Source organism: Saimiri boliviensis, chromosome 7, assembly GCF_048565385.1.
Source record: "Saimiri boliviensis isolate mSaiBol1 chromosome 7, mSaiBol1.pri, whole genome shotgun sequence".
In the NCBI taxonomy this organism is placed as follows: Eukaryota; Metazoa; Chordata; class Mammalia; order Primates; family Cebidae; genus Saimiri; species Saimiri boliviensis.
Genome location: NC_133455.1, coordinates 123,089,736 through 123,112,430, shown reverse-complemented (window position 1 = coordinate 123,112,430; position 22,695 = coordinate 123,089,736). Strand labels below are relative to the sequence as shown.

Genomic DNA, 22,695 nt, shown 5'->3' with positions numbered 1-22,695 from the left:
TGCCTCAATTGCAGGCCACTTGCCCCCAGACTCTAATAAAGCTGAAAATGCTCTTTATTAGCACAAACCCAGGGGTGCCAACATGGCCTCCAGACAGAGGTCAGGCTGGCCCTTGGTGCTGCCAGCTGGAGAGCAAACGCATCTTTCTGGCATTTCCTCTTCCACCTCTCCCAGGCTTGGCTCTTCCATCTCTCAGAGTAGGATTGGGGCAAGGTCAAAGAGCAGCTGTATTAATCTGTTTTCACAGTGCTGATAAAGACATACCCCAGACTGGGCAATTTACAAAAGAAACAAGTTTCATGGACTCCCAATGCCACATGGTTGAGGAGGCCTCACAATCATGGCAGAAAGTGAAAGGCACATCTCATATGGCAGCAAACAAGAGAAGAGAGCTTATGCAGGGAAACTCCCCTTTATAAAACCATCAGTCTCGTGAGACTTACTATCACAAGAACAGCGTGGGAAAGAACAGTCCCCAGGATTCAATTACTTCCCACTGGGTCTCTGCCATAACATGTGGGAACTGTGGGAGCTGTAACTCAAGATGAGATTTGGTGGGGGGACACAGAGCCAAACCATACCAGCAGCTCATGGAGCGGGTGGGAAGGGAAACTGCTTCAGATCTGAATGAAAGGAAGGAATAAGGCACACACGTGAGCACAAGAGAGAAGCAGTCTTCACCTGGGCTCCGGATGCTGTTACGACAACACAGAGCCTGTGACATCACTTCCCTCCCCAACTCTCAGTCTCCTGATTGTAAATGGGATTAGACAAGGTGACCTCTAAGCCATCGCCCAGCTCTAGGATTTTTGAATTCTCAGTGAGTGCTGATTTCTAGAGCGGTGCTAATTGCATCCATGCTATGCAAGAAAGGGAGTGAGGAGAGACTATGGGGGTTCCCGTTTGAAAAGAAGGAAACCTGTCAGGGCAGCAGACCCCACCCTATCTTTCAACAGCAGCGTGCTTGATGAAGGGTGATTGAGAACCTGATATATTCCCAGGGAATTTTGTGGACTCCAACACAGATGTGAAGAATCCAGGGCCATGCATGATTCTCGGGGGCTGGAGGTTGGGAGTTGGAGGACAGATGTGGTTTCACCATATCATACCAGTGCACCCAACACCACATTTAGGAGCCACTTAAATCTGCACTAGCAGCAGACAAGATTGGGGAACTTACGTTAATAATGTTATAGACTAGGCCCAAGTCATGCTGCACACCAACAGCAGACTGTCCTGACTGCTTTCTCTTTATCCTATATTTATTAAGTCTGTTACTGTCTAGCAGTATGCAAGTGCCAGGAAAGAAAAGATGACTAGAATCCAGCCCTTGCTCTCCAGCAGATCCCAGTTTACCCCAGGTGCCCCCAGCCAGAGTATCCGCCATTAGTCCAATTGATACTGTTGTACAAATTAGGAAAGGGTCCCCCTTCTGGGAAGATGCACACCAGGGAACACACAGCCTGGTGCACGTTATAACCAATCATGAGTCCCCTCTCCCCTTTCAGGTGAGTACCCTGGTGCCACCCACAATCTATGCAGCTGACTCTGGTGGTTATGGTGGACTGCCAAGTTTCAATCAATGTCTAATGTATATGTTTGTTCCAATGGGGATAGATGTTAGCAATGTCTGTCAAATGGGGCACAGAACCAAAGAGTCACATGATAATGAAGAACAGGGTAAGCTGGCTATGAGATGAGGTGAGAAACGTAAAATCTGGCCAACTTGGTGTTTACTGCAACATAACAAAATGTAGCATGTGAGATATACTAGAGTGTCTACTCAGAACAAAAAATCAGTGTTAAGTGGAGACCAAGTGACAGTGTGGCAGCAGTGGATGCTTTGACAGCTGCTGTGAGACCCAGAGATACTGCAGCAGTGGCTGCACTGCAATGGCCCCTGACTTATTTGATATGCTTTCGCATTTTAATGCCTTGATGTGTGCACACACACAAAAATCTGTAAACATAAAAAACATTTGGGAACCACCCGCCTCATGATTCTAGTGAAAAAGAGGTATGCACGAAAATAATTTCTGCTCCATGATTAAGTTATTCTTGGAGATATCACATCAATAAAATCAAGTCACTTAGCTCTACCCAGGGGTCCAAGGAGGCCAAGTTATCACCTAAAGGAGGTGATTGCTAAAGGAAATTTTGAAGATTGAGTAGGAGTTCGCCAAGTAGCCAGGGCGGGAACAGGCATGACATCAAGCCATAGGAACCAGTTGGGCAGACGTGTGGAGGAAAGGACAAGCTTTGTGTACTGCACTGCAAGCTCTGACACCAGCTGGAGATGAAGCCATCAGTGACAGCATGTCCCAAGGTGAGGTGAAGCCAGCTCACAAAAGAATCTTAGCACCATGGCTCTGGTTAGATTCCTTCCCCCAAACTCAAACCACCCCCTTCTCCAGCACCAACACTGAAGAAAGGGTAAGAATTTTCCTAAGATACACATAATGGAGCTCTCTTTGGGCTCAGCAACATGCCACAAGTCTTAATCTTTCAGCTTGGGTGGAAAAATACATTACACTAGCTAAGTATCTGGCAGAAATGCCAGCGACCCAGCTCTGCTGAGTAGTCGCCTATATTCAGGATCAGCTACCTAGTTTGTGTGACCCAGTACAAAATGGAAACATGGGGCTCTTATTCAAAAGCAATTAAAAATGTCAAGATAGCAACAGCAGAGCATTAAGAGAGGGCTGGGCCCATCTAAGTATGGTGCCTGTGTGACTGCACTGGTTGCACACTCACAAACATAGCCTTGTCTATAATTGAGGGCAACCAAGAGGCCTTATTAGAGCATTTTACTGGAATTGAATTGATTTATTTGGGTTAAAAAGGAAGACAGACAAAGAGATTGGAAGGCAGTAAAAAAATCCTTTTTTAAGCTGAACTTCCAACGTGTTGTCCTCAACCTGTCCCTAATAACAAGAGAGAGCAGCAGTATAGCAACCCTCCACAACTGTCCAATTTGTTTCAGCTCCTATGGCATTAAAAAATGCATGCATATTTTGCATGCATTCTTCTTAATGATATATCAGTGTTTATTTTGGTATGAAAAGTATCATTAGTAAGGTGACTGGTTATGAGATAAATACACAAACATTTACATTTGATGAGGGATCAAGGGGTCAGATAGCATACTAGCTTCTACACCCCCACCTACTGAAAGCCCCATGAAATAACAGAAATTAAATGTTGAAAAAGGAATACATTTATATTATTGCTGGAAATTAAGGAAGGATTCTACCTGTGGACTAGAAATATTAAGGGTTTTGTTGTTGTTGTTGTTGTTTAGAAATAGGTTTCGATTGATTTTAAAAACACACACACACAGAAGTAAAAAACAAAAAACTCTCAAGCCAAAATAAGTAGGATGAACTACACAAGGCAAAAATAGCTTCAGAGCACCCCCAAGTAATGAGTGATAAAATCCATACGGAGGGAAGAGCCTGGGATCCCAGTGTTATCAGGTGAGTAGTTCAGAACCACTGGACTAGTCAGGTCTGTCCCTTCCCAGACCTCTGCAAACACAGAGCAATTTGAGGATAGGGCATTTCCTCCCAGACTAAAGCTGTTGTCACTGCTCTCTGAAAGGGGAGCTCTGATTCAACAAATCCTGTGAGGAGGGCCAACAGGCAGAGAAGGACCTCAGGTGACTTGGGCTCCCAAAGTCAGGGAGCCATCCTCAGGGTCATGCCACACACAGACCTCGCCTATACAGGCACTCTCCCACAGTCACTGGGAAGGACAACAGTAACTGGTACAGGACACAGGGATTTCCATTTGAGTCATGGAAAAGCAATGTAGTTAGGTATCATAGCCTCTGCAATAGCTAGTTTTTAAACATTTTTGAGATCTTCCTATGGTCAGGTAATTGATGAATTTATAAAGTATTACATGATTGAAAAGAACATAAAACCTCTGATAAGTCAAAACATTTCTTTTATATAATTATTGGTCCATATTTTATTTGTATTAATTTATATCCTCTTCAGTGCTGTCCAGTAAAAATATAATGAGAACCACGTGTTCTCATTTTAAATTTTCTAGTAGCCACCTTAAGATAAGTAAAAAGAAACTGGTAAGATTCATTTTAGTAGAGGGAGAGAGATCCAAGATGGCTGATTACTAGCAGCTCAGGATTGTAGCTCCCAGTGAAAGCACAGAGAACGAGAGGATGCCACACTTTCAGACGAAATTTTGTTGCTCACAGACCAGGAGATTCCCAGCGGAGGAGCCCCACAGGTCACCAGCAGAACTCTTGTGGCCGGCATGGTGGTTTTGTTTTGCCGGCACCCCGGAGCAGCAGTTCTTGGTGCAGAGGAAACGGGACTGGGTCCCCTTTTGGTCAATGTTTGGAGCTCTGGGAAGGCAGTCGCCCATTCAGCTGATTGAAAAAGGGACTCAAGAAGGAAGCCAGACTGGAGATTCCCAGGCAGAAAAGCACCATGAATCTTAACGCCGCTGTTTTGGCCAGCACAGTGGATTGCTCAGATTCCGGCGCTGGGAATCAACAAGTTGGACATCCACTCAGAGACTTAATTTGAAAGTCAGTAATTACAAAGACGACAGGTGGATAAATTTACAATGATGGAAAGAAACCAGCTAAAAAGGCTGAGAATACCCAAAATCAGAATGCCTCTCCCTCTACAGGGGATCACAGTCCCTCATCAACAAGGGAACAAGGCCTGACAGAGAACGAGTGCATTCCATTAACAGATTTAGGCTTCAGAAGGTGGATAATAAGGAACTTCTGTGAGTTAAAAGAACATGTTCTAGCCCAATGTAAAGAAACTAAGAACCTTGAAAAAAGGTTTGACAAAATCCTAATGAGAATAGACAATCTAGAGAGGAATATAAGTGAATTAATGGAACTGAAGCATACAATACGAGAATTTCGAGAAATATACACAGGTTTTATTTTTTTTTCTTTTTTTTTCTTTTTTTTAATTGCATTTTAGGTTTTGGGGTACATGTGATGAACATGCAAGATTGTTGCATAGGTACACACATGGCAGTGTGCTTTGCTTCCTTCCGTCCCCTCACCTGTATCTGTCATTTCTCCCCATGCTATCTCTTCCCACCTCCCCACCCCCCCGCCCCTCCCCCATTTCCCCCCAACGGATCCCAGTGTATACACAGGTTTTAACAGTCGAATTGATCAAGCAGAATAAAGGATATCAGAGGTCAAAGACCAACTTAATGAAATGAAACGAGAAGACAAGATTAGAGAAGACAGAGCAAAAAGGAATGAGCAAAGTCTCCAAGAAATATGGGACTATGTGAAAAAAACTAATTTACATTTGACAGGTGTACCTGAATGTCATGAAGAGAATGAATCCAAGCTGGAAAATATTCTTCAGTATATTATTCAGGAAAACTTTCCTAACCTAGTAAGGCAGGAAAATACTCAACTTCAGGTAATACAGAGAACACCACAAAGATATTTCTGAAGTAGAGCAACCCCAAGACACATAATCATTAGATTCACCAGGGTTGAAATGAAGGAGAAAATTCTAAGGGCAGCTAGAGAGAAAGGTCAGGTTACCCATAAAGGGAAGCCTATCAGACTCACAGCAGACCTCTCAGCAGAAACCCTACAAACTAGAAGAGAGTGGGGGTCAATATTCAATATCCTCAAAGAAAAGAATTTTCAACCCAGAATCTCATATCCAGCCAAATGAAGCTTCATAAATGAAGGAAAAAATACAATTTTTCACAAACAAGCAAGCACTCAGAGATTTCATCACCACCAGGCCTGCTTTACAAGAGCTTCTGAAAGAAGCACTATACACAGAAAGGAACAACCAGTATCGGTCATCCCAAAAACTTACCAAAAGGTAAAGAGTATCTCCATAATGGAGAATCTATATCAACTAATGGGCAAAATAGCCAGCTAGCATTAAACGACAACATTAAACTCACAAATATCAATATTAATCCTAAATTTAAATGGATTAAATGCCCCAATCAAAGACACGATGGGCAAATTGAATAAAAAGTCAAAACCCATCGGTTCACTGTATCCAGATCCATCTCATAAGCAAGGACACACAAAGACTCAAAACAAAGGTTTGGTGGCAGACTTACCAATCAAATGCAGATCAAAAAGAAGAAGAAGAAGAAGAAGAAGAAGAAGAAGAAGAAGAAGAAGAAGAAGAAGAAGAAGAAGAAGAAGAAGAAGAGGAGGAGGAGGAGGAGGAGGAGGAGGAGGAGGAGGAGGAGGAGGAGGAGGAGGAGGAGGAGGAGGAGGAGGAGGAGGAGGAGGAGGAAGAAGAAGAAGAAGGAGAAGGAGAAGGAGAAGGAGAAGGAGAAGGAGAAGGAGAAGGAGAAGGAGAAGGAGAAGGAGAAGGAGAAGGAGAAGAAGAAGAAAAAGAAAAACAAAACAGGAGTTGTAACTTTTGTCTCTGACAAAATAGACTTTAATAGTAACAAGGACTAAAAGAAACAAAGAAGGACATTACGTAACAGTAAAAGGGTCAATGCAACAACAGGAGTCAATGATCATAAATATATATGCACCCAATATAGGAACACCCAGAAGCATAAGACAAGTTCTTAATGACTTATAGAGAGACTTGGACTCCCGCACAATAATAGTGGGAGACTTTGACACCACATTGTTAATATTCGATGGATCAAAGAGATAGAAAATTAACAGGGATGTCTATGATTTGAACTCAGACCTGGAACAAGTAAACTCAGTGAATATTTCTAGAATTCTTCACCCCAGGTCCACAGAACATACATTTTTCTCAGTATCATATTACACCTATTTTGAAAGTGACCACGTAATTGGAAGTAAATCACTCTTCAGCATTTGCATAGCATTTCACAGACTCAAATGAAATATTGGTTGGCTGTTTGTTTTTTATTTTCTTCCTTTATTCCTTCCTGTCTCCTCTGTTAAGCACAATTATCGGCATAATTAGGTTTTTAATACCTATTTTTAGATTGCATTCCCATAATTAGGTTTTTAATACCTATTTTTAGATTGCATTCCAGCCTGGGCAATAGAAAAGACTCCTGTTCTCTCTCCCCCTTTCTCTTTCTCTTTTTTTCAAAAAACAAAAACAAAAACAAAAACAAAAAAACTCCCTCTTTCTCTTCCTCTTTCTTCTCTTTCATTCTTTTTTCTTTCTTCCTCTCTTTCTTCTCTCCCTCTTTCTCTTCCTCTTTCTTTCTCTCTTTCATTCTTTTCTTTCTTTTTCTCTCTTTTTTCAAAAAAAAAAATTTAGATGGAAAAAGATGTCAGAACATAGGATCCTTGGTTTTAACATGTTTGTTTCTATCTGATTTAGACAATTCTTAGATTTGGGGGTCAGATCTAGCTTGGTTTGAGTATTAGCTCCCTCCCCTAATGACTGAGTTACCTTGATTTTCTCTTTTTTTTTCCACATTAGTCTTCATTTCCCAATTTATTTGTAGCATTTTGAGGCTGCAAGGCATTTTTATGGCCTACATATATTACTATAGTTACATAAACATCACAGTTCATTCTAAAGCAAAGATGGATGATAGATAGCCTGTCAGTCTCCATTCCCCTCAGTGAAAGCACAATGTGGAGTATGGGCTTACCAATATAATTTGAGATAGCAATTGAAGTGAGATAAAGAGTAGTTTAGTGTGTATCAGAATACGAAATGGGAATCAAGAGGCAGAGATGAATTCCTAAAATTCATGGTGTAACCTTGAACATGTTAATTTTTTACTATTCTTATTCCTTTACGGTAAAACAAGAATGATATTCACATCTTATCTATCTCATGAGGACATGCCAGTGCTGTAGATGAGACCAGAGACCGGGGAAACAGTAGAGATGATGAAGGTTTCTGCCAATTTCCATTGTCAAATCTCTCATCATAACAATAAATGTCAACATTGAAGCACATAACTACATAAGGCAAATATTATCAAATTTGAAGGGAGACAGATGGCAATACTTCCACGTCTCACTTTCAACAGCATGTAAGTCATCCAGACAGAAAATAGTAAGGACCCAGTAGACTTAAACAACACTATAGACCAAATAAACCTAACAAAGATGCAGCTAACATTTCAATGAACTGAAACATTAGACTACAAAATAAGTCTTAACCAATTTAAGAAGACTGAAATCATGAATTTGATCCTGCCATTTTGATGCTAGCTGGCTGTTTTGCCCATTAGTTGATGCAGTTTCTTCATTGTGTTGATGCTCGTTACCATTTGGTAAGTTTTTGGAGTGACTGGTACTGGTTGTTCTTTTCTATGTTTAGTGCCTCTTTCAGGAGCTCTTGTAAAGCAGGCCTGGTGGTGATGAAATCTCTGAGTACTTGCTTGTTCACAAAGGATTTTGTTTTTCCTTCACTTATGAAGCTTAGTTTGGCTGGATATGAAATTCTGGGTTGAAAACTATTTTCTTTAAGAATGTTGAATATTCCCCCCCCCCCCCATTCACTTCTGGCTTGTAGGGTTTCTGCAGAGAAATCCACTGTTAGTCTGATGGGCTTCCCTTTGTGGGTGACCCAACCTTTCTCTCTGGCTGCCCTTAACATTTTTTCCTTCATTTCAACCCTGGTGAATCTGACAATTATGTGTCTTGGGGTTGCTCTTCTCGAGGAGTATCTTTGTGGTGTTCTCTGTATTTCCTGAATTTGAATGTTGGCCTGCCTTGCTAGGTTGGGGAAGTTCTCCTCGATAATATCCTGAAGAATGTTTTCCAGCTGGATTCATTCTCCCCATCACTTTCAAGTACACCAATCAAGTGTAGGTTTGGTCTTTTCACATAGTCACATATCTCTTGGAGGCTTTGTTTGTTTATTTTTATTCTTTTTTCTCTAGTCTTGTCTTCATGCTTTATTTCATTAAGTTGATCTTCAGTTTCTGATAACCTTTCTTTTGCTTGATCGATTTGGCTATTGATACTTGTGTATATGTCACTAAGTTCTCATGCTGTGTTTTTAAGCTCCATCAGGTCATTTATGTTCTTCTCTAAACTGGTTATTCTGGTTAGCAATTCCTCTAACCTTTTTTCAAGGTTCATAACTTCCATGCATTGGGTTAGAACATGCTCCTTTAGCTTAGAGGAGTTTGTTATTACCCACCTTCTGAAGCCTACTTCTGTTAATTTGTAAAACTTATTCTCCATCCAGTTTTGTTCTCTTGCTGCTGAGGAGTTGTGTTCCTTTGGAAGAGAAGAGGTGTTCTGGTTTTTGGAAGTTTTCAGCCTTTTTGCACTGGTATTTCCTCATCTTTGTGGATTTATCGACCTTTGGTCTTTGGTGTTGTTGAGCTTCAGATGGAGTTTCCGTGTGGATGTCCTTTTGGTTGATGTTGATGCTATTCCTTTCTGTTTGTTAGTTTTCCTTCTAACAGTCAGGCCCTTCTGCTGTTGGTCTGCTGGAGTTTGCTAGAGGGCCACTCCAGACCCCGTTTGCCTGGATAACCAGTAGAGGCTGCAGAACAGTAAAGATCCTGCCTGCTCCTTCCTCTGGAAGTTTCATCCCAAAGGGGCACCCACCAGATGCCAGCCAGAGCTCTCCTATATGAGGTATCTGTCAACCCCTTCTGGGAAGTGTGTCCCAGTCAGGAGGCACAGGAGTCAGGAACCCACTTGAGGAGGCAGTCTGTCCCTTAGCAGAGCCAAAGTAATGTGCTGGGAGATTCACTGCTCTCTTCAGAGCCAGCAGGCAGGAACATTTAAGTCTGCTGAAGCTGTGCCCAAAGCTGCCCCCTTCCCCAGGTGCTCTGTCCCAGGGAGATAGGGGTTTGATCTATAAATCCCTGACTGGGGCTACTACCTTTCTTTTAGAGATGCCCTTCCCAGAGAGGAGGAATCTAGAGGCAGTCTGGGTACAGTGGTTTTCCCTAGCTGCCCATGTAATATATTCTTAAATCTGTTGACATAAAACGGTAACTAGACTATATTCTCAAATTTTAAAAATTCAAGTTACAAACACACATGCACAAACATACACACCATCAAAAGGATATTCACCATAATATAGTAATCCAGTATTACTTCTGACAGCTAAGATTCCAAGTTTTTAATTTCTTTAATATTTTATACTGATCAAATTGTCTAAAATGAGCATATATAAATGCTATACTTTAGAAAATATTTGTAAAAACCTTATTTGCTTCTTTTTAAAAAAACTTAAATAAAATCTTAAACAGCATAAATGTTCCAAGAAAACTTGTGATGTTTATCCAAAGGCTTCTCTTTCTCCCCAGCAGGTGACCCTGGATCCAGAAGACCTGTCTGCTAGTTACAGAAGCAGGTTTTAGGAAACTTCCTGGAGATGAGAGAGAATTAGCAGCATGTGCTGCACGTAGCAGAAATCTCCAGCTGTAAATATTTAAGTGTCATTTTGCGTGTTATTTATATATTTGCTCAGCTGTCTGTACTTATGTTATCTGTATCCTAGATGTGTTTTTCTATGTTTTGCCTTAACTAATGCTCTCCTGGGAAAGAACCAGACTGTGAAATCCTTCATGTAGAATGCCAAGAGAGTATGACAAGCATTTGGACATTTGAGCAATGCTTTTGACACTGTTGACAAAGATCAATAATTATTTCAAGCACCAATTAGTGCAACTAATGTTCTTAGTGTCATTGAAAGTGTGCCTGAGAACAGCTGGAAAGCTCCTATTTCTGGTGTAACATCTTTCTCCTGGGAATTACACCTGAGATTGTGAGGTTCAATTCTACAGTCATTTCTTTACCCATTAGCCCCAGAGAGTGTTGCAAAAATGAGCACGTTCAGTCATCAAGTTCTTAGTCAAATGCAGACTGAACTGAAGCTAATTCAAAGTGATTAATATTTAACCTCTGGTCATTCCTCAGTCCTGCTGGAAGAGAGAAACATGTGGACAATGGGCTTTTTAGCTCTATTTTTCACATGGATGAAGAAACCATGACCAGTTTCCACTCTCTTAAGGCTGTAAAATGAATCTTAGGAGGAGTTTCTCCCCATCATATTTTATGTCTATATTTGGTTTCGGTAAAGATGAGTTCTCTCTATGTTACCCCAGCTGGTGTCGAACTCCTGGGCTCCAGCAATTCTCCCGGGCTCAAGCGATTCTCCCAGGCACAGTGGCTCATGTGTAATCCCAGCACTTTGGAAAGCCAAGGTAGGAAGATCTCCCCATTTTAAAGATGGGGAAGCAGGCTGAGTCAGACAAGCCGTCTCTGATGTGTATCCTGAGGGCACTGTTCCCTATCTCCAAGAATGAAGCTGTTTTTCCCAGGAATGGCTCTGTCAAGAGTCTATACAAAGTATTACCAAGGCCATGGCAGGATGGCGGCTTAGCCAAGCAGGGATGTCAGGGAGGCAGGAGTAAAGGTTGTCAAGGAAAACTTTATCTTGCAACTCTTCTAGGTAGTGGCCAGAAATTGTTTTGAAAGTCAGGCTTATGCCCGGGGGATGGAGAAATCCAAGTTTTACAGCTCCTGACCTTGAGGGTTTGTGACACAACCTGAACACTAAGCTAATGTGCCAGGTATCCTGGGGGATGCCAACAATAACAGGTCAGGCTCCTCCATGCTATGCGTGTGTGTGTGTGTGTGTGTGTGTGTGTGTGTGTGTGTAACCATCCTCAAAACAAAGCCACAATTACCACAGTATCTCCTGTGACTCCACTTCTAGGGATGGTGATAGATACTGCTGCTGCATGGAGAGGCTATCAGGCCCTGTGCTGGCATGCAGGGGGTCTCAAAGATCTATCTTGAGCCTCCAAGTAGCAAGAGATGCAGGCCATTTTAGATAAAAGCAAGGATACCTAAGTATTCTTATTCTTACATTTCTTTTTTTTTTTTTTTTTTTTTTTTTTGAGACGGAGTTTTCACTCTTGTTACCCAGGCTGGAGTGCAATGGCGCAATCTCGGCTCACCGCAACCTCCGCCTCTTGGGTTCAAGCAATTCTCCTGCCTCAGCCTCCTGAGTAGCTGGGATTACAGGCACGTGCCACCATGCCCAGCTAATTTTTTTTTTTTTTTGTATTTTTAGTAGAGACGGGGTTTCACCATGTTGACCAGGATGGTCTCGATCTCTCGACCTTGTGATCCACCCACCTCGGCCTCCCAAAGTGTTGGGATTACAGGCTTGAGCCACCGCGTCCGGCCCTATTTTTACATTTCTAAAGGAGTCTCTAGAACTTCCCTCACTCTTGTATCCCATGACCAGATCTCTCTATCAGATATAAAGGAAGGCAAATGATACCAGAGTGTGGACCGAATGCAGAAGCTGCTGGCACCCAGGCAGGGACAGCAGATGAGCTACAGGCCTGGCTGAGGGGCACCAGTCTCCAAATTTGGGATTTCCCTGGCCCCTCCTATTTTTCCAAAAAAAGGAACTACTCTCCCCGTTTTCAGATGCAGGAAATGAGGCCTAGACATAGCAGCTCCATCCACCTGTTGGTGACGCAGCCAGTGCTCAGAGCTCAAGGGAAACTACTAAGATGGGAGTTTGTACACGCAAGAGTTGCCCTGTGTGTCATCACAGCACACTGTCAGTTCCTTCTCTGGAGCACCCAATCTGACATAAACCTTGTTCCCCCAATGAACACAGAACAAAAATCAAAACGGGATACTTCCAACTCATATCTCATCTCTCTTATACCTTTTCTAGTCCAAGTCAAAGCCCCGATTCCCTATTCATAGACAGACTCTCAAACTTCTCCCTCCTTCAAGTGAGTTTTGTGAAATGAGATGGAACAGATGAGAAACTTTTTAGTTGTACAGCATTTGGGGTAGGCCAGCCCACTCCTTCATAGAAAATCAGGACCAAATAAAGGCCCAAATCCAAAAGTCTCTGAATTCCAATTCCAGACCTGTATGGAATTGTGCTATAGCAGCCACTAGCCACACATGGGGCTACTGAACATTTGAGAGGTGCTCCATCCAACTGAAGGGCAGGATTTTTTTTATTTCATTTCATTTTAATTAACTTAAAGATTGATCATTTGATTCAGTTAGTAAAAAGCAAAAGTACACATGGAGCAATTTGGTTTGTAAATCTGCTTCTTCAACCATCAATGTTATAAAACCTAAATACAGATCCAGTATTTCTAATGAAACTTTAGTGTCTGAACATAGGTGTGCAATACATGTAAAAAAGACACCAGAGTTGGAAGACTTCGTAGTAAAAAAATGTACATCTCATTATTAATTTTTATATTGACACACGTCAATTTTAATGATTTATTTAACACATATCTAAAATATATTGTGTTAAATAAAATACATTATTGAAATTATTTTCACGTATTTTTTTATGTGTGTAAACATGATTCCTGGGAAATTGTTAATTTCATATTCTATTTCTGTTGGTTCACTACTCCCGATGTTTAATGCTCCCAGGGTTGGTGCTGCAGAGGGAATATCCTGGCCCAGAGATTCATTCATCCCTTGCCCTCTCTTGTTGCTAAAGGTCCCTCTAGACCATTTTCCAACTTTCTGTTTCCTCAGCACTGTTTTAATATGACTAACTTCAGGAATAGCAGCTTCCCCTCACCTTTATCCCACCGACAGCATTCCTCTCCTCTGCCTCCTGGCTTTTGAAGACCCATCTTCTACTACAAATAACCCTTGTCCTCACTCCTCATTCTCAGTGTTTCCCTTTAACACCAGCGTCTCTGGCTTTTTCTGACAATCCCTATCTCTTGAAACAGCTTCCTTGGAGATGGAGGAGAGAGACATCAAATCACATACCTGCTCCTTCCTGCCTGTCTCTCACTATCACCCACTCTTTGCTCCTGCTGGGTGGTTTCCACCTCTGTTCCTCCATCCCGTCTTTTCTCTGCTTCACTCACCCTTTCTCGGTGCCGTTGAATCTCAGGCTGGATTTCTAGGATACAGACCGCATGGAGATGGAAATCTGCCTGCAGGGGTCTCCTGCGGGGGAGGGGGTGCGGCATTCACTCTGACAGCAGGCCCGAATGTCTAGGTTGTCTCAAGTCACCTGTGCCTGGGTCACTAAGCTGTTCTAGGCATTCCAGGAAGTCTACGGGTGGGGGTGGGAAGGGTTCCCCCCCCCCCAATAGACCTCACTCACCTTGAGAAAGTGAGGGGAACAGGATTAGCCAGAGACTGAGGCCTCTTCGGATCCCCCGGGAAGCTGTGGAGCTGGGGCGGCCCTTCAGAATCCCTCTGAAGGAAAGCAAAGAGATGGACCTTTGTATCCCTGCATCAACCAACTGGATCCAGGCTCCCCATGCCCCCCAGGGAGTGGCAACCTGGTCTACACAACCCACCATTCAAGTAATTCTCTCGAAAGCCCCCAGAGAGCTCTTCATTTCCAAATCCAAGCCTGTTTTCTTGGGCACCTGCTTCCTGATGTCCCTGTAGCCAGGCCGAACTGAGTATCCCTCTTCTCCCGAGTTCTCTCACCCCGCGAAGTCCCGACCCTCCCGCACGGCTTCTCTGATGGGCTCCTTCTCCTCCTTAGACTTAGCTTCTGACTCCAGCCCTGATCTATCTTTTCTACCCTCTCGCTCCTTCTCTTCCCTTGCCAGCCCAACCTCTTTCCAGATGATTCCGAAATTCGCATCTCTTGCCTCCACCTCTCTCCTAAGTACCACAGGTCATCCTACTGCGTTTGCTGGATGTGTGCCGCTGGACGAAGGTGGCCTGCTTCTCCAACCCAGCTAGCCCCGCAGGAAACTCAACCTCACATCACTCCAGGTCTCCTTCTGACTTCACGGTTTTACGCGTTCTCTCCCACCACCGTCCTCCTCCTGCACCGCGCACAGCAAGCTCTGTGGACTCCTTTGCGGCAGCTTCTGAATTCAGGTCTTCATCTCAGGGGACTGTGGCCATCAGCTCCTCCCGGCATGGCCCTGTGCGAAGCCCTCCTCGGCGGCCACCTGGGGCATTGAGAGCAGTGGTGCTCTGAGGCGCAGTGGCATCCTTCGCGTTCCCTACTGGCCAGTAGCGGCCTCCCTGACCTAGCAACCTCGTAAATGGAGAAGCTGGCGCACTGCAGTCAAGTTTCAAAAGAACACGGTTGGATAAGCACAAGGCCACCGCTGCTCTGGGAAAAAACCCATTATGCACGCCCCTCTGCTAGGGCAGACCCACTTAGGGGCAGCCTTGCACCTCCACTGGGTGCAGGCAGGGGCAGCTGGGCCCTACCGTCTACTCTTTTCGCTTCAGATTAGGAAGAATCCTGATTCCCTCTTGGCCAGGGAATGTAAGGCCGCTGGTCCCCAGGACTCTGAGAGGGACATGGACGTGATGGGAGTCTTGGGGCGAAGGATGAGGAGTGGGGAGGCTCTCTGCATTCAGACCTTGTCCCTAAAGTTCCTGGGAACCTCCAAAGACCAACCTGTCCCAGGGGCCGATGTAGGCAGGGGGACGGACGGTTCTGAGAGGGCGAATAGGGTGGGCGCTGGGGGCCGCGGAGGGCAGGGAGGTTTGAAAGCCGCTCCTCCGGCCCCCACCAAGTCCATCCCTTCCCCCGCTCCCCGCAGGTGGTTTCCCCCAGGCAGCCACACAGTGCCCCTAACTCCACTTAATCGCTCTGCGTGCTCTGAGTCGCATGCAGAAAGGCAAACGTGCTAACAAAGAGGCTGCCCGTCCGCGTGCGGGGTTCCGCCCAGCCTACCAGGCGAGGAGAGCCGGCGCGGAGCACCGCAGCTGGGCGCGGGGCCGGCGGGAAGCGCGGACACTCCCCGGGCCAGGAGGGAAGGGGCGGGCCCGGGCGCGGGCCGTGTGCGGTGGCCCGGGCGCGGGCCGTGTGCGGTGGCCCAGCTCTCCGCCGCTCTCCGCCTCTCTAGGCTCGGCTCCCATCGCCGCTAACGGAGCCCCAGGTCCCGGCCGGGTAAGTGAGGATGGCGGCGGGAGAAGTGAGCCTGCCTGAGGCGGAGCGCGGGGAAGGAGGGAAGGGGGGGAGGGGGGAGGGGGCAAGGGAGAGGGGGAGGGGAGGGAGGCTGGGGGTCCGGGCGGGGCGGACTGGCGAGGGGACGCCGGCTGCGGACAGGAGTGGGGCAGGCATCCCGGGGGACGCGGCGGATGGGAGCACGCGTTGGTGGGTGCAGGAGCGCGCAGCGTAGTGTCTGTAACCACACGCCGGAGTCTGCCTTCCGCAGTCGTGCCTTGGGAAGAGCTCTGGGTCTCTGAAGGCCGTGTTCCCTCCTGTGACATGGTTGTCCCTCTTCAAAATGTCATTCTCCTTGTCCACCCTGAATTCCAGTAGCTGCCTCTTGTGCATAAGCTTAGGCGACAGGCTCAAAGCCGCTTAGCTAGACCTGGACCGGCCTTGGCCGCCTACCTCCTGCAACACGGGGTTTGCTAAATGCTGACAGCTGCTGTGTGCGGTGCACATTGTTCTCGGCGGGTCGGGCTGCCTGTGCAGGGGTGTCCCGTGTTCCCTGGGCACCTCTGTGTATTTGTGGGAACTTGGCTGTAGGCCCTGTCACCTGTGTTTGTATGCCCCTCCCTGCACATACAGCTGGCGGGCTCCTACGGAAAGGAAGGTGTGAAGGTTCTGAGGTGTAGAGCTCCCCCGTAGGTGATCCGTGCAGTTTCAATGGCGCATTGGCTGACAAGTGTGAAAAGAAGCTGCTCCGTTGGGTTCGGCTGGACAGCCTCTTAACATGGGTCTCAGCTGCTGTGTGTGCAGGGATAGTGCTCCAGGGGTCTGCAGTTTGTGGCAAGTATTCTGAGGTGGGGTTGTGAGAAGAGGAAGCTTCTAGAAAAAGTCCTAAGTGCACTCTGGGGTGTAGGGTGTATGCAGGTGGAGGGTGGGGTGGCCGGAGAATGAGGGTGGTATTAGCCACGGTGTGTTCAATTTTGGGGCAGCTGACTTGTAGTGGAAAGCAGCAGATGGAGCCTGGAGAGCTAGATTTGATTTGGAACTTAGTGGTTGTCACTGCTTCATTTGCTTTGTTGCCTGAAAAGGTCATCTGGGGCTCAGTTGCTTTGTGTGCAGAATGGGACTAATAATCACTGGCCTATCTCCCTAGGAATCTGGAAACTCCCATTAGTTAAGACCTGGAAGTACTTTGGCAGCAGTAAGGCTCCTAGGGCCAGGGACACGGCTGGGTCACAGGTGCAGAGTTGGTGGTCTGGGGCTAGGGAGTGCTTGGGTGGCCTGGAGCTGCTTGGTTTGTGGATAGTGGGGGAGCCATTTGCAGGCTGCTTCCTGCCGTATTCAGCACAACAGGAGTGTCCGACTTTTTCATGTAAAATATGTACAGACCTGTGTAGTTTCTCATAGTTCTTGTATGAATGCCTTCCACAGCACAGGAGGAAAACTGGCTTTGATGTCTTTAAATCACCCTGAAGCACTTTGCCTTTCCAGAGAGCCATCCTCCACATGAATCAGTGAGCTTACGCCTGCCATCTTGCTTTTACCTTTATGCCAAATTAAGCAGTAAGGAGCATGCTCCAGTTTACAGCCAGAAAGACAGGAGATGAAGAAACTTTCCCAGCCAAGGTCACAGGTCTAGGGTGCCAACAACCGCAGAGCGCTTTTGGGATATAGAGCCTTGAGATCCAGGGCCAACCCTGGCCTCAGCTTGGGAGGGGAGGGGAGGGGAGGGAAGAGTCAGGCCAGATAGCACCAAACAGCAGGTGGTTTGTCTGCCCTTAGATGACATCTGTCACTGAGATTTTTTTTTTTTTTTTTTTTTTTTTTTTTTTTTTTTTTTTTTTTTTGAGACAGAGTCTCTCTTTGTTGCCCAGCCTGGAGTGCAGTGGCACAATCTCAGCTCTCTGCAACCTCCACCTCCTGATTTCAAGTGATCCTCCTGCCTCAGCCTCCTGAGTAGCTGGGGTTACAGACACGTGCCACCACACCCGGCTAATTTTTGTATTTTTAGTAGAGATGGAGTTTCACCATGTTGGCCAGGCTGGACTCTAATCTTGACCTCTGGTGATCCGCCCACCTTGGCCTCCCAAAGTTCTGGGATTATAGGCATGAGGCACCACGCCCAGCCCACTGAGATTTCTTTATATGTGGTAGCTGTTTAGTAATGTTTGTGAAAGCGAAGAGCCCCGGGTGGAGGATGCTGGAAACCCTGGTTAGGTCCCAGCTGTGCCTATGCCCTGCCATGTCCTGGGGAAGGCTGCTTTGCCTCACTGGGTCTGCTTCCTCATTGGTCCAAGTCAGGGCATCTTTCCAGATTGTCATTCTGATCTCAGTTGTGTCTCACTTCCTCGGAGAGGCCTGTCTGTATCCCCGTCTAAAGTGGCCACCTCCTGATCATGTTCACCTTACTTCTGTGACCTGTTTCCTCTGTAGCTCTGCTTTGCCATGTCCTACAGTATAAGCTTAGTGAGAGTGAAGACTGCCTTTGTCCTGTTGCCTGCTGGCTCACCAGCACCTAAACATAGTATGTGCTCCAGAAATCTGGTTGTGTGAATGAGTGAGCGAAGAAGTTAATAAGGGAATGGGGGTGACGTATGCCTGTTTCTCAAATTGCTCTCCTAGGAGCTTTGGAAGGGGACGGCAAGCCCCATGGCCCTGGATCCCTCACACCAGGAGCTTGGGGTTAATCTAAGTTACATGTCTGCCTCCAGGTTTGAAGAAAGGGTCCTCCCACTAAAATAAAACCAGAAAACCATTGCACCAGAAGACTTAAAGGGTCTTTTCATCTTTCCAGCTCCAAGCTGACACAGTAGCACTGCACCCGGAAGTAACACACACTTGGCCCTCTGTGAGGGTCAGAGGCAGGATTCACACACACAAAGTGGTTGTTCTGCAGCTCATTTCTGTTTGCCCATGGAATTCATCCATGGATTTTCTTTTTTTTTTTTTTTTGAGACAGAGTCTCACTCTGTCACCAGGCACCAGACTGGAGTGCAGTGGCGCCACCTTGGCTCACTGCAACCTCCGCCTCCCGGGTTCAAGCGGTTCTCCTGCCTCAGCCTTTCGAGTAGCTGGGACTACACGCACGCACCACCACGCCGGCTAATTTTTGTATTTTTAGTAGAGACGGGGTTTCGCCATGTTGGCCAGGACGGTCTCGATCTCTTGACCTTGTGATCCACCCACCTCAGCCTCCCAAAGTGCTGGGATTACAGGCTTGAGCCACCACACCGGGCCCATCCATGGATATGCTTATGCAACTGATTTAATTTCCTGAATTTTTGGTTGGAGTTAATATAAAAATGCAATACAGCAGCAAGGGCTATGTGGGAACTCTGATCCATGGAAGAGACAGGCTCTGGGCAGGGAAAAATCACAGAACATCTGCAAGGTGGATAAACCACTCACGGATATTTGAGAGCTCTTTATTTAAGTTGACTGTGTTCGTCATCATCCCCTGTTGGGTGTGTTCGCAGGCAGCCTGCCCAGACTGCCTGGTCCCCAGGAGATGCCCACTCAGCATTGTCTTGCTTGAGTAGTTGGCAGTGCAGGGGAGCTCTGCTCTCTGGGCAGTTGCTAAGCCTACAGGGCAGCCACATGGTGGACCAGCCTTGGCCTGTATTTACAGCAGCCATGCTTCCTAGGGTTTCCAAGCTCGTCTCCATGTAAAACACTCTCGTGCTGTCTTTTTCTATAAATACGCTTGGAAATGGTCGGGCAACTGCTGTGTCTGACACTGTGCCCAGGTTTGGGGCACAGAACCTAAGTTTACCTCTCCTTTTTCTAAGCCCCACGTGAGGAGCAGTAATGGCATGCCTGTGACACAGAAGGAGACATCATCGTTTTGTCTGGTTGGTTTAGGAGGGTTGTGAAGGGAGACTGTGGAGACAAATGGAGAGAAGATGAGAGTAGAGACCTGGGCCCTCTGTTCACTCCTTTTGACGCTCCCTTCCTTCTTATACATGTCCCCACTCTGGCTGACTTCACTGCGTTTCTGGGTCCACATACCACAGTGCTCATAGAGTTGCAGAGGGAGGCGACAGACATACACTGAGCACAAATATTCACCAAGTGCCTGCTGCGACCCGAGCCTCCAGGCCCTGAGAAACGCATCAGGAGCCGCCCCTGAACGCTGAGTGCTACTTGTTGAAGAGAGTAAACTTACACCCAGGAATAGGTGAGAAAACAACTAAGTGCAGACTGAGTGGCACCCACCAAGCCACAGCTGGAGCTCCCAAGAAGGAAAGGTGGACAGAGCCTGCAGGCGGAGGCAGCCAGCAGCAAGAGGGGCAGGAGAGCTTAGCTCTGGGGGCGGGTGGTCCAGGCGTGGATCCTGGCCATGACCCTTCCTCTCAGTGAGAACTTCGCTGTGTCGCGTGACCTCACGGAGCTTCCGTTTCCTCATCTGTAAATGGAGAAAATGACCTCTAACTCCTAGTGAGGTGCATGGATGCCTGCCTGAGCTGAACTCGGTAGAGGGCACAGAGCACCTTAGTGACCGCAGTGAAGTGGTTTGGGAAAGGGCCCGTGGTGAGGAGGGGGCTCTCAGATGGCGACCGCTATGGGATTGTCTAATGTTGGTCTCCTCTGTCAGGAGTCCAGCGGTCTTTGGCCTCCTGCTGGTTAGGCCCCAGGCCAACCAGGCACCCCCTTCCTTGCCTTTCCAACTGTTATGTCCACGCTACTCCCCACACCCAACTACGAGAAAGAATGGCTGCACCACAGCAGCTGCCCCTCCCTCCCTCGCCACCCACGTGCAAACACACGACCCCGATCAGAAGCTGAAGTATCCTTGTGAAATGCCAAAAACCGAGGATATTACAGAGGCTCAGGAAATGCCCAGGAGACTTGCTTTCATGGTTCCCCAGTCTGTTCTGAAGCATTGAGCAGGGGTCCCCCTTTGATGGTGGTGTGGCACAACCCCCCCAGTGGCTCTCAGCCTTGTTCTGATTCGTTGTTGTTAAACATGAACTTCATAGTTGGAAAGACTTTTGTCAGCCAGACTTCAACAGAAATGAGAATTTGTCCCTGTATCTTAAAAATATTACTCAAAGGCCATATCACTAATAGTTTGCTTTTACTATCCAGTGTCCAGCTTTCTACCTTATATGGTTTACACTTTTAAAAAATCAGTTCAGGTCATTTACTCACAGAATTCCAGTGTGTTTAAAAGGCTCAGACAGGGGCCGGATGCAGTGGCTCATGCTTATAACCCTAGCACTTCGGGAGGCTGAGGCAGGAGGATGGCTTGAGCCCAGGAGTTCAAGGCCAGCCTAAGTAACAGAGCCAGACCCCATCTCCACAATCATAAACACGATTCTATTCTCAAGTAGTGCTGAGCACTGTTATTCTAAAACCAGGGTATAGGACAAAGGTCAAAACCCTACTACTTTTCTACAAAAGGCAGCTATGAGAGAGAAATCTCTTTATAGTATTTCAGGAATATTTATGGAAACTTCAACTTCTACTTGCCAAAAAGGCTGCACGGTCTAGCTACCATACCAGCTATGTGATTAAATAGGGTAATGTAATTGTTTTTCTAACTGACCTCAAACGAACAGGACAATACAACTCACTTCTGTCCTTTGTACTTTTTTCTTCTGAATCTTTTTTATCCTCATTGTTTTTCTTAAACTTTCTCTGAGACAGATTCTCGCTTGGTCGCCCAGGCTGGAGTGCAGTGGCAATACCACGGCTCACTGTGGCCTCACCTTCCCAGGCTCAAGCTATCCTCCCACCTCAGCCTCCAGAGTGGCTGGAACTGCAGGCACGTGCCACTATGCCCAGCTAATTTAAAGAGTTCCTTGAAATGCCTAACAGTAAGTGAGGAGGCACTGAAAGGAAAAGGGAACTATCCATGCCCCTATTTTTATTTTCTTCTATGTCACTCTTTTGGTGTAAGTGGTTGGTTAAAGCAGGAAGCAGCACAAATAAGAAAGGATCGGATGCCATAGGGCTTCTTGGTTCTTCATGTTTCTTAGAATGTATATCTTTCTGCACTTGAACAGCATTCTGATTCCAACGTAGAGTGTGGCTCTTCAGGGCTCTGGACAACCTGTTGACGCTGTCGCAGACATCTTGACTTGGGCTCCCTTTGAGGTCCTCCAAGCTCCCATGCACTGTGGGTCCCTGGAATTCTGCACTCACAGGCATCGTGAACACCACATGCACATGGAGAGCAGGGAGACATGGACACACATATGCACGTATCTTCTGCCAATGTTCATGTCCCACTGTCCAGTTGGATTTCACTTTCAAAACACATGTTCAAAGAGAAAATTATCAAGAATTTCAAGACGCCAACAGCAGGGCATTAATCCAAGCACTTATGAAGCCAGCCCTGCCTCATCCTTTGTGGTCACATTTTTAGATGGCGGTCCAGTTAAGGCAACATAAATCCTTTCAACAGGTGAGACACCCAAGAGCCCTAGGATTCAAGGCCATCATTTATATGTTTAGAAAATGATGGAGGCAGCCAGGCGCAGTGGTTCACACCTGTAATCCCAGCACTTTGGGAGGCCAAGGCAGCGTATCATGAGGTCAAGAGTTCAAGAACAGCCTGGCCTATATGGTGAAACCCCGTCTCTACTAAAAATACAAAAATTAGCTGGGCATGATGGCACATGCCTGTAGTCTCAGCTACTTGAGAGGGTGAGGCAGAAGAATCACTTGAATCTGGGAGGTGGAGGTTGCAGTGAGCCAAAATTGCTCTGCTGCACTCCAGCCTGGGCGACAGAGCAAGACTCCGTCTCAAAAAAAAAAAAAGGCACCCATTTCTATTAATATAGCCAGATCTCCACCCTCCTGCTTTAAGTCATTTATATTTTTTAAGAGCTTAGGTGTTTTACTAACAGGTTCTAGTGTGTTTAAAAGGCTCAGAAGAAGAGAACAAATG

General features: G+C 46.2%; 1 protein-coding gene and 1 long non-coding RNA gene across 8 annotated transcripts in view; one reads left to right on the top strand and one right to left on the bottom strand.

Annotated features, from left to right (window-relative positions):
• Nucleotides 1-10,029: 10,029 nt before the first annotated feature.
• On the bottom strand, nucleotides 10,030-13,815 carry LOC120360760 (uncharacterized). The gene is made up of 3 exons (XR_005577181.1): nucleotides 13,801-13,815; nucleotides 13,503-13,663; nucleotides 10,030-10,336 (listed from the first exon to the last, which is right to left on the bottom strand). It is a non-coding gene; the product is annotated as an uncharacterized LOC120360760 (long non-coding RNA).
• A 1,661-nt stretch (nucleotides 13,816-15,476) lies between these two features.
• The window catches only part of LOC104649958 (uncharacterized), a 56,388-nt gene continuing 49,169 nt past the window's right edge, over nucleotides 15,477-22,695 (top strand). For all 7 annotated transcript variants that reach the window (XR_012518614.1, XR_012518617.1, XR_012518615.1 and 4 more), the window contains exon 1: nucleotides 15,477-15,809. Coding sequence is in view for 3 of the 7 variants with exons in the window: in XM_074403399.1 (XP_074259500.1) it covers nucleotides 15,528-15,809 (282 nt within the window). In the remaining 4 variants the exon portion in view is untranslated. The remainder of the gene's footprint in view (nucleotides 15,810-22,695) is intronic.